At 43.7% G+C, this 11659-nt stretch overlaps 1 protein-coding gene across 13 annotated transcripts in view; it reads right to left on the bottom strand.

The window, feature by feature from the left end:
* Positions 1-11659, bottom strand: part of LOC117233211 — a 192695-nt gene that overhangs the window by 62764 nt on the left and 118272 nt on the right. For all 13 annotated transcript variants that reach the window (XR_004493281.1, XM_033493306.1, XM_033493299.1 and 10 more), the window contains 6 exons: positions 7973-8183; positions 5062-6164; positions 4486-4702; positions 4024-4272; positions 2946-3333; positions 979-1273 (listed from right to left, as the gene is read on the bottom strand). Coding sequence is in view for 12 of the 13 variants with exons in the window: in XM_033493306.1 (XP_033349197.1) it covers positions 979-1273; positions 2946-3333; positions 4024-4272; positions 4486-4702; positions 5062-6164; positions 7973-8183 (2463 nt within the window). In the remaining variant the exon portion in view is untranslated. The remainder of the gene's footprint in view (positions 1-978; positions 1274-2945; positions 3334-4023; positions 4273-4485; positions 4703-5061; positions 6165-7972; positions 8184-11659) is intronic.

Raw genomic sequence — 11659 nt, 5'->3', positions numbered from 1 at the left:
CGCTTATTTATTTTCTATCTTTTTTCGTCTATTTTTCGGTTTCCTTTCACCTTTCTTAAAGTTTCTTGCTATCTACAAATTTGATCAACCCCTTGACGAGGGGCAACTTGGCGATAGAGAGAAGAACAGCTAGAGAAAGATAAGAGAGCACAGACGAGGAAATTCCGAACGTTGTAGTAGCAATGTCCGCTCGGTCTCGATCGCGAAATGTCGCTAAAACATATGCGTCTCTTTTTCTCGTTTTATCGTTCGTGCGTTCGTACTTGTGTTAGTTTCAAGAAGATGATTAAAGTAATTTTAATGAAAGTGTAACAGGATTCGTGACACACAGATTAATTCGACTCTCAAATTGATTCAAGGCACTTTATTCGAAAACTGGTACGTAGAAAAAATATAAATCCTTAGTTTCATGCGCAATCAGCGTCTCCTCTCGTTCTTCGTTAACGTATCTCTAATGCGATACTATCGACTCGTGCAACACAATACAGAAGCGTTTTATTCGTTTTAAGGTTTATTTCGCAGAGCACACGCGTAAGTGCGTCGACCGTGTTAGGGCGGTTATACTGGTTAGAGTTTACTATCATACTTGGTAAAGTCCAACTATCTACTTAGAATTCTTTCAGTCAATAGACGCGGCACGTTCGTGGGCATATTTATGCAAAATTTTGTATAAATCGTCCAAAAATTCTTAACACGATATATTTTTTAAGATACAATTAGCGTACTAAGCGTTAAAACGATCTTTCAACAGGTACACCACGACCTAATTTTGGTAATGAAACACGCTGAACAATTTTTCTGGTTAATCGTAAAATTTGGTCCCAAAGTAATTTACGGAATTATACAAAGTCAACGTACAAAGTAAAATCGAACGTTCTAAAGAAGCTTATTCGTGTACTGAAAGGAAAATGGTCCCAGGAACGGCCCGTGTCGGAGAAGCCACAACTCAGATAACAAGTTCAGGCGAGGTGTCCCTACCTTCGTCGTCGCTGGAGTAGCTGTTGTATCGCGAAACGTTGGCGACAGTCCGGCGGCCGTCGGTGCTCTTGCTGCGGACATGTGGCCGATGACCGTCCTCTCTTCGCCGTGAGTGACGACCCTCTGCGACAGAGGCTTCGTGAGCAGCGAGCTCGAGCAGCGCCTGCTGCTTGTAATAGTTGGACAGCTCGTTCTGCGCCCGTCCTCTGTTTACCGAGGTCGATGGCTTCCGGGTTAACGGCGATTGCAGCATTCGCTGCTTCCATTCCAGCAGTCGCTTCATTGACTCCTCGCGCTGCAAACACATGCATCTTGTGGAAAAGTGTCTTACGAACCCGTTCTCCTACGGAGCATTAAACACGATGACACTTTGTTTTTTTAAAAGACGTCAATGATATTTGTTAACTATACGATACTAGGCCATTCCGTCTAGGCATCGAACGGTAATTATAAACTTAAAAATAACTTTGTCTCGATGCGATTTAATTCCATTATCTCGTATATAAAGAAGCTTATCGTGATCCTTTGATCTGAAATAAAACGTCATTTTTATTCACTTCGCCAGGCTTCTTCGCCTATATTAGCCGTTCGAATTTTCTAAAAATGTTTCTTTTAAATTTATCCGTATATTTGCAAGATTGATCTCTCAGGTTTATCCGAGACAGCTATAAATGTCAGGAGTGCCATTTAAATTTTGTACTTGTAAAAATAACTTTTTCAGTTGTACACCGATGCATTCTAAACTCCTGAAACGTCAAAAACTCGTCCTGTACGACCATCGATTGCGTAACATTCTAAAGGCATGGTACGTTGATCAAAGTCGAACGTATCGGCAAGTTACACGGTCGATCAGAAGCAAACGACAAAAAAAAACCGAATAACAGTCTGGAAGACTGATCCGAGAAGAAATAAAAGTGATTCGAGTCGGACGCACAAAATAGGGGCACGAGGAAATCAGTTTGCAGCGAGGAACGTCCGACGATCGAGGAACCGCGTAACAGCTCTGCTCGCAACGATGACGAAGATCGAACGGATCGCAGTGAAAGCAGAGTCACGAAACGCGGCGTGACATAAATGCAGGTACTCGGCGTGCAGGTTGCACCTTCGTATGAATCATCTTTTCGTGCCTGTGCGGCCTACGAATTATTCCGTCCGTCAAACAATCGACCGTACGCGGTTCACGATTACACCGAGGAAAGCGAACCAACGATTTGAGTCATCTCTATACGAGCGCCTTTAGGAATTTCTAAAGCGTTCCTCAAACATCCGGTCATTCTCTGGAATCTCGGCGATAGTTTACTATGCGATTCACAAAAACGTTGCTTCGTTGCCATAGCAAGTGAGTATTGCTATAGATTATTGCAGAGCTGATTCATTGATATCGTTTTCTCGAATCGGTATTACGAATTTTCAGATATTTACGTATAACAAAGCTATTTTGCTGACTTCTCACTGTCATTTGTAAATATTTCGAAGGATCAGAAATTTTTGAGAAAGGATCAATGGAGAGAATGTTTCAATTAATTTTGTATGCCACTGAATGAAGCGAATGAGGATACTACAAAGCGTAGCAATAACTCGGTGTTTCCAACTTCCACTCCGTTACTTTCTATCGCCCAAGGTTATATGGTAAGCGGTATCGCAACTCGAACACGCTAAAAACTAAACGTGAGCACTTTTCTTCTCTGCGTTCCTCTCCAGAATAAACTCGCGTTGCACGTAATTACAAAACACTCGCGTTTCAATCGTATTTTTAACTTTAATCTCTCAGATCCATAGTCAGTCTCACATTTTATACTTTGCTCCGACGAAGAAGTAATTTTCGAACTAGCCGTAACTTATCGAAAACCAAACTGACAACTTTCCACGTCGACTTTAATAAATTGCGGATGCTACGCTGCACTTTGTAAAATATGAAAAACACAATGACCGTTTGGATAAAAGGAGGAAAGTCCGATAGAACCAACCTGCTGTATCTTTCGTTCACCATCCCGCGAGTCCTGTTCGGAAGATCGTTCTCCGTAGTCGTAGTCGTCGTCGTCGGGATCCAAGGCGGCCGGATGCCTGGTCCTCGGGAGACGCGCGGACGCCGATCTGCAGAACTGTTGCTGTTCGTTCCATCGTCTGGCAGCGGCGTGAGGAGCGTGACACGGTTGGCCCACGTGAGTAGTCCCCTGGGCCGTGTGACTCGTCGGTCTGCCGCCCCACCCCGCCGCCATCGACGACTCGTACTCTCGTGGAATTCTTCGCGGCACCGTTCCGTCCTCGGCCATGTGACTCAACATTTCTCGGTTACTCGACTCGTAACTCTTCTCTCGCAACGATCGCCTCAGTTTCGCCTCGTTGCTGTTCACCCTAGATCAGCCAACAAGATTCCAACGTTTTATACGTTTAGTCGCGCGTCGTTTTTTCGATAACAGGTTCTCATTTTCATCGACCCACGGATACCGAACGACGCCTTTGGTTCAGGGAATTTTGTGTAACGTAGGAGACAGTTTTAGGCAAAAAATAACATTATTTCTGTACGTCGATTATCCATACGTGTGATAAAATATATTTTTTCGGTTTTTCGTACCAGTTCGATAAAAACGTATCATCTATTCGTGAAAAGGGCTTATCGATACGGCGAATCATTAAACTAAGAAAAAATGGAAATTCATTCGTGTCGTAAAACAACGGCATACTCGTCCAGATCAGAAAAGTAAATAGCGTATAGAAGATATTTCGATACGCGACACCATTGTTGCAAGGACCATGTTGAAATGCAAACAGCGTAAATACCGAGCATTATCAATTTCCATGTGGTTTTCGCAAGTATCGGCACTGGTACTTTACTTTTAATAATACTAGATCGAAAGATAAATATACGTAGATAGAAAATGAAATTTGCAAAATTCCAAATGGCTGTTTCGGATCGTCTTCCGCCGGTCATTTCGTAAAACATCTTTGACAATGATACTACGGGAATCGTATTAAAAAAAATATCGAGGAGCATTTGTCAAGGCGGTAGAAAGCTGGAAGAGAGATCGACGAGCAGTGACTCACTCGGTGTGCCTTTGAAGGGATTGGTGAGGTATCGCGTGTTGCTGATGAACGTGCTCGCGTTGCGTCCGCCTCAGGCCAGAGCAGGAAACTTCCGGCAGCGTTGCTATTCTACTCTCGTCGCTTCTGTCGCGGATTCCCGATGCTTTCGACGGCATTGTTGCTCGGGAAAGCGATTGGTTCCTTTGTTGCTGATGATGCTGAGGTGTTTGATGGAGATAAACCGAGGACTGCCGCATCTGCGCCGCGTATCTAAAACGAACGTATCATAAGCGACATCTTTGAAATATCGAAACGTCTTGTGAACGTAATGTCTTGTTCTTCGATTCGAACGTTTCGTAATTCAACGAATACGATCGAAACGAGAAGTCTCGTAGAATTTAACGGTTCAAGGTCGTTCCTCCGTACAATTTTGCTTTGCTTACTTGGCTCAACCTACGTATAATGGAATAAATCATCGGTTACCTTTCCTCGGAATAGAAATAACCGTCGTTGGTAGCGTCCGACGGAGTGACTATGTCTAAACTCGATTTAGGCCTTTGTGGACGCCTCTGTTGATTCAGCGATTCTTCGCACTGCGGTGGCATCTGCTGATGAGGCTTCCTGGTAGCTTCGTACTCCAAGAAGTCCGCGCTATGCGGTCGCGGTGGTGGCTGCGTCCTCGGTTGCCTCATTATTGGCACTGAATCAAATTGGATCAACGATCCTCTTACATACATACGTGTCATAAGGTTAAAGAATATTCGCGGACAAAGCAAGTACAGTCCAATTTTCCACGCGTTTCTCCCGTGTTAATTACCGTTGTGCTAGTTAACTTTGAGAGTTTAGAAAGTTCTCTGCCAACAAGAATGTGTTAATGTTCCAGCATATAGCGATGTTACGTAAAAGGAAAAAAATGTGCATCTACGGCTCTAATTGTCTCTAATTGGATAGGGTCGATTCGTACAATTTATGTTATCTATTCCACTTACATTTGTCAAACCAGGTCGACTTTAGTCTCGCCAATCGAATACCATATTTCGAACGAAGATATATACTTACTATTGGAGGGCGTGCCAGGAGAATGAATCTGCTGCTGATACTGCTGATGTTGTTGCGCGTACAGCGGAATCGGAATAGGTGCTGGCGAGGATCCTTTGGTATAGCCAACAGGTCCAGCTGGCCTCTGATACAGTTGAGGAGCCCCATAAACTTCCTCGTAGTCACCGTTCCCTCTGGCGGATCGCGGTTTAGCCGCGCTACGACCGTACGTGTCGGGCGTGCGCCTTTCCGTTTGCACCTGGCCGTACCCGTAATTCAAGCCCGATTTATCCGTTCTGAGGCTCTGCTGCGACGGTTGATTCATCCTCGTCCCATAGATCACGCTGCCTCTGTCGTAGTCCGACATCGGGCTCTTGCTGGTCACCGTAACGTCCGGCGATACCGGTGATTTCCGGTAGTCCGGATCCGGCGACGGAGTCGAATACTCTGTCGATCCGTCGGTCAGTCTTCTAGGTTTGGGCGGGGCGTTCGCGTAGATCGGTTGACCGAATTTTCGGGCCATGGGCTGCACAGTTTGTACGTTGCTGGCTGTCAAGTGCGACTGGGATTGCGGCTGCTGGACGACGTGTTTGTTATGATGGAGCTGATGAGTTTGATTGGTACTTTGATGAGACAAATGCTGATGAAGCAACGCTTGATGTTGGTGGGAGTGAACCTGCTGCAGTTGCTGAGAAGAGGGCATCAGCTGACCGTACTGTTGCTGTTGCTGATGTTGGTGCTGCGACGTGCTAGGTTGACCGTACGGAGTTTGCTGTTGAATCCAGCCGTTTACCATTGGCTGAACTTCGTTCGCGTTGTTGTTACCGGTGTTGGTGATGATGTTATTGTTGTTACTGCTGTTGTTGTTTCCGTTGTTGGTGTTGCTGTTGCTGTTGCTGCCACTGAGATTGGGGAAAGAGGCGGTGTTTACGCTGTTCGGGCTAGAGTTGTTGTTGGAAGCGTGGCTCGGATCGTCCCGCGATTGAAAACCGTGAAATCCAGAGTCGCTGTCGTCCGCACTCTGATTCAGAATCGAGGAAATCGAGGAGACGCTCGGCCGTGCGCTCCGCTCCCCGTCCGGCTGGCCAGCTATCTCGATTACCACCGCTGCTTCGCCGGCTCCACTGAAGCATATTTCATTTGTTCGATTATCGTTCAGAATATCGCGCAGTTGTGCTCGAATCGTTCGCCTCGAGACGACATAGTTCCTTCTAAATTCAACGGAACCATTGCATCCACGAATCGACGAACAATAAGCAATTTCAATAATTTCACAAAACTAATCGCAAAAGAGAATTGAATTCGTTCGAGGAACGGCGAATCAAAGCGTTCCAACTCAACCGTACAGTACATGAAAACGCTTGAGCAACGAAGCGCGCGTAATCTCGCGACAAGCGAGCGACGCGAAGCGATGCGCGGATAAACGTTTAATTCGAAAGACCAGCGTGCAAACAAAGATCGGTGGATCCTAATTTCGAGCAGAGTTTCGTCACGTTTGTCGAGTCGTTGAGCCTGAAAACGCGGAAATCCAGCGTCGTCGTCAGAAACCTGCATCGGGTTTCGCAGTTCGTCAGAAAATTCCTAGTACCCAGTTGGCGGACGAAACACGACCGTCCTGTAGTTTTTTTAGCCGAGCAACGACAAATTCTCGGCTGTTTATACGCGGCCAACTTTGAAAAAGCAAACGAACGGCCGAGTTACGCCGCGATCGAAACGAGAACTTGCGTCTGAGCGTTCGCGATACTTTCGAATAGTTTTACGAACACGGGTAGCTCGTTGGAATCTTCGCTTCGGTAGAAACAGAGAGAATTTCCCCTTGACGATTTGTTCGATTATTTATCTTCGTTCGTGTTCTTTAATTGCGCAAAGAATAGCTCGATTACGAGTTACATTCTTAAAGTCGAAGGAATATTTCTTTGGAATTGCATTCCGGGTGCAACAAGTTATGCTATTCGTTTCGTTATTTTGTTCGGGGACGCGTGTTTGCTGAGCAAATAACGGAATAAACGCGGAGATGTTTCATAATCACGACAGTGAATGATCGCGCTGTTTAAACTATCGAGTATTTGTTTTGAGATGGACGGGCTAGGCTTTTCGTACGTGCCTGCGTAAAGTAGCTACACGATTTAAGATATTACGTAACACGATCGTTGACATCGATTAGCGAACAAGTTGCGAGGTGTGTTGAAAACGACGAGCAGGTTTTGCTGGAAACCAAATTTGCCATTATTAGGTTCGGGAATCTTTTTGTTCTCTAACGATAAATACGAAAACCGCGAGGAAAACATTGGGAATAAACTGTGGCGAATGAGAGATAGAAGACGTGCGATCGTTCACCGCGGTACATACAACTTCGAGAACTCGCTGTGCTGGAAGGAGCGGAATACGCGGAATAAGAAATAAACGAGGCCGTAAGGAAACGATGGCGACGCGAAATAAATGATTTTACATGAAATAACAAGTCTAACGATGCTGCTTCCTGCTGTAAAAGGCAACTCCTTTCTCGATTAATGAAATTCCGATCGAATTCGATGGTATTATTTGCTACTAGCGTCGTCATCAGCCATCGAGCCAATGCAACGTATCAAACCATATCGGCCGAGCATGCGACGCGAAATAACGCGCCAGCTCGAAAATTTGCAATCGTTTGAAATTGTTTGGAATACACAAGTGGTAGTTTATATTGGCCGGGAAAAGGTTACGCGCGATGAAAGTTATTGCATGGCAGAAGCGACAGTTGGTCCGATTCTCCTTTTATTACTCTTTTTACGAGTTCGTTCTTTGAAATTTCCAACGAGAAAATTAACGACCGTAGATTTTCAATATTTCTTTATGCTTTTGTATTTTGTATTCTCTTTATTCTCTTCTCTTTCCTTCGATACGAAGCGAACGAAGTTAGATCGCTGTGAACGAGAAAAAAGTAGATACTCACGGACTTGGGTCCTGAAGAAGAGTCGCCAAGGTCAACGCGTTCACCCACTGATTCATGCTTTCGCGACTGTCCGCTGCAAAGTGATAAGTCCTCATATTCGCGTGTTCGGCTTTGAACGCAAACTTTCTATTAACTTTGTCCTCGGGCTTGCACACGGTAACTCTGTACGACGGCAACAATATCGAGCCCAACAATTTTTCCTCTTCCGGACCTGAAATTTGTTCGTCATCAATGTCTAATTTGTCGTCGTTGGCAAAGAATAGATCATTTTTCAATATGGAACAAGCTTTGATTCGAGAGAAGATAGTACGCCTCGATTTCATCGAATGTTGCAGTCAAATGGTAATCCGGACTACAGCATAAGGAATAAGAATCGATTCGGTCTTCCAGCTTCTCCGAATTTCAACAAAATTTCGAAAATCGTATATTCAGTAGGCAAAACCGTGAATTCTCGAATAGCAGTAATTTTCAGCGTTTCTCGATGTAAGAGGAATAATAGTTTTATAGAAGAATAAACGGAAAAAGCCTATACCTTCGCAAAACACGATCGCTCTGTTCTCCGTTCCTTCTGTAATCGTTTTGCAATAGTTTCTGTCACGCTTATTTAATAATTTAAAAGTTTGGCTAAGTACTCTGTAACGTTAGGATTAAACGATCCGAAGAAGTTCATGCCGTCTGGCTCGATTCACTTCGAGCCAAACCAGTGGAGGGGGTAGACGGGAAAAGAAATTTACGTCGAAAGCTAGGAAAAAGTCGAGGCAAAGGGGTCGACGACGTTCTCGTTTATTAACGAGAAATATTCATCCGAGTTCCTGGTAGCCGCGTTCTGTGAAAGGAGATTCGAGAGCGAAAGGGTGGCACGAGTGCCGCGAACAACCCTCCTAGAAACGAATCGCGAGACGACTTTCGCATTTGCGTCGAGATGGACGCGAGGTTCGCGTGTCGTTCGACTTCGAGAAAGGATTACGAATGTGAGTACAGATGCAGCATATGCAAAGCTGTAATATTTCATTGTTATTTCAATCTGTATTTAACTACGTACTTGTTTCAAAAATTGGTAGCTACTTCGTACGCAAGTAAAGTCATTGTCTAAAATAGTCGATGGCTAGCAAAACCGATCGTTAAAAAGCCAAAAACGTTAAAAGTACTATGATTTCCATCGAATGATGAAAAAGCTCTCGATCTGACATCGATCAGAAAAATCGTGGCAAGCGCTCGGTAATGCCCGATGACATGGACAAATGCGACAGGAAATCATTTTACAGGCTGACAAATCGAAAGGTTCGATTCGAATGCATCCGAAAGCCCTAACGCGCCATTGACACGCGTTAGCCCGGCCGGGGGTTGCGCTCACCCTTCCTGCCTCTGTCGACATAAATCACACGCTGAACCGCGGACAGAGGAAAAGGAACGAGATAAAAAGTGTTATAAATTTCGGCGCGAATATCATAACGGACGTCTGGAAAAGGAAGAAAGGGCCATCGTCCGAGCCAGGAATTTTCGAGAATGCACGCGAATCGTTAACCGTAATCGTAAAGTGTCGTGCAATTTATTTTCCAAGGAAAATTGTAGTTGTCGCGTCGTTAAATCGGCAGGCAAGGTTCGTCCGGGCGTACACAACTTGGTATGGAACTTACTTTCAAACTCTTAGGATTCGTCGTTTCGATTCGACAGAATCGTCTTCCGTCTAGAAAGGACAGATCCTCTAACAAATAAACAAATAAATTAGCCGGGAGGAAAACGAGATGATAAGAAGCATAATAAAGCTCGTTATATCTGATACGTTGTCAACGAAGGTGACAGGCTACGAAGGTAATAACAGGGAACGAGACTAATAGTTTCCATTCCAGGAACCACTGATAACCGCGTGTAAGAATTTAAATCCGCAGTAAACGAGTTCACGTCTATGTAGGTGAAGCAAAACGCAATGGTAAATTAATTTATACCGGTGGAATAATGACTCGGACGCGCATTGTTTCCATTATGCGTCCATCATAGAATATCGCCTTAATTAAGAACGGTGTGCAGGGCAACGCGAATGCCGGGCTGATTTCATTCGACGAAAGAAAGGAATCGCGCGACGAAAAATTACGATCATTTACGGCTGAAACACAAACCAGAGAATGTGAGTTTTCACGAGCGAAGCTTAAATGCGACTCGAATTTGAATTACGAAACGATATTAACAGAAATTTTCGTTTTTATTTGACCAGATACCAGAGATTTATCCTCAAATTTTTGATCCTGCTCTGGTGTAACAATATCGGAACAGAATCGCTGGAATTTCCAGTCAAATTTCATTCATTTAGAACATCGATAAGTATGGTATTATGGAAGAGCGTAGGTTCGTAAAGTGGGCTAATAACGACATTCTACGGTTACATTGCATATCTGGAAATTTATATAACAAAAACTTTCAAAAATATTTTTTATTCAAAAGAGAAAAAAGATTTTATCGAGTAAAAACCTTTTTACCACTTTTTATTGTATTTTACGTATGTATCTTTACTATCCAGGAGGATCTGAAAAAAATACAACGTAAAGCTTTAACGAAGTTTCAACTGTTCCCGGAGCTGTGATACGTTAATGATCGCAGATTCGAACGAAATTTTTGAATGTGAGAGGAAGATTAAAGGAAACGTATAAAAATTCTTCGTCGCAATGTTTTCTAGGTTATACTTTAAAGAAAAATTGCGGTGTTTTTAAAAAGATAAAAGTAATATCTTAATTATCGTTAATCAGATGCGTCAAATAATTTTCAAAATTCTACTACAGATATTGTTCACGTTCTGTAAGGCACACTTCTCCAAAAATATTCTCGCATCGATCTGTCGATCTTTCGAAAATTATATTTCGCAAGGATAGAAAATATTTTACAACGTCGAGAGGTAAAAACTGCGCGATCTCGCGGGAACAGTCAGGGGAAGCATGTAAGTAAGTACGAAACTGGCGAACTCGTGCAATTAGCGTTGCGCAGGAAACAATCTGAAGGGAAAGAGGTAAGATCGAGAAGAGGAAATAGCAATCGGATGAACGGAAATTGGTGGAGCGAACGCTGTGCCAGTGAAAACAACGCTGAAAAACAACGAGAAAGCTGGAAAGTTGAAGCTGTGCCAACTCCCCTGCGCGTGACACACAAAGGGAAGGAAAAATTGTTAATTTCATATGAATCCCCTCGGCGAGACGTTAATTGCGCGTATATCCGCGGTGATGTTGAAAACGAAGAAAAGAAAGAACGGGATAAAGTTTAACAAGAGGAAGAAGATATTACGTCCGGACGCGAATCCACTTGCATTATGCGTTTACCCGATGCTGTCCGACTAGTGACTAGTTCGTACCACTTCTCGCGTTTCATATAAACGGGAGATAGCAGAATTACTATGTTCCTACTTTGGAACCGAAGCTCGTAGAAAAGAGATTAAAAATTGGGAGAAGGATAGTTTAATTTTTTAGGGGAAGAACGTGTTGCTTAAAAATTTAGTCGCTACGGCATGGACAGAGACAAACGAAAGATAATTCGGGAGATTTACAACGGAAACTAACTGAACGCGAAGAACGTAGACACTCTGCTTCCGAAAAGAGAGATTTTTCCTGGTTCATATTTACTATTACGACTAAACAAACGTTGGAAAAGAGAGAAAGGAGGAACAAAAGGGAAAAAGCAGCAGGTATTCTCAATGAAACCACT

The sequence above is a fragment of the Bombus vosnesenskii genome, unplaced genomic scaffold (genome assembly GCF_011952255.1).
Source record: "Bombus vosnesenskii isolate JDL3184/JDL3185 unplaced genomic scaffold, Bvos_JDL3184-5_v1.1 scf7180000013295, whole genome shotgun sequence".
Taxonomy (NCBI): domain Eukaryota; kingdom Metazoa; phylum Arthropoda; class Insecta; order Hymenoptera; family Apidae; genus Bombus; species Bombus vosnesenskii.
This window is presented reverse-complemented; position numbering and strand designations above follow the sequence as displayed.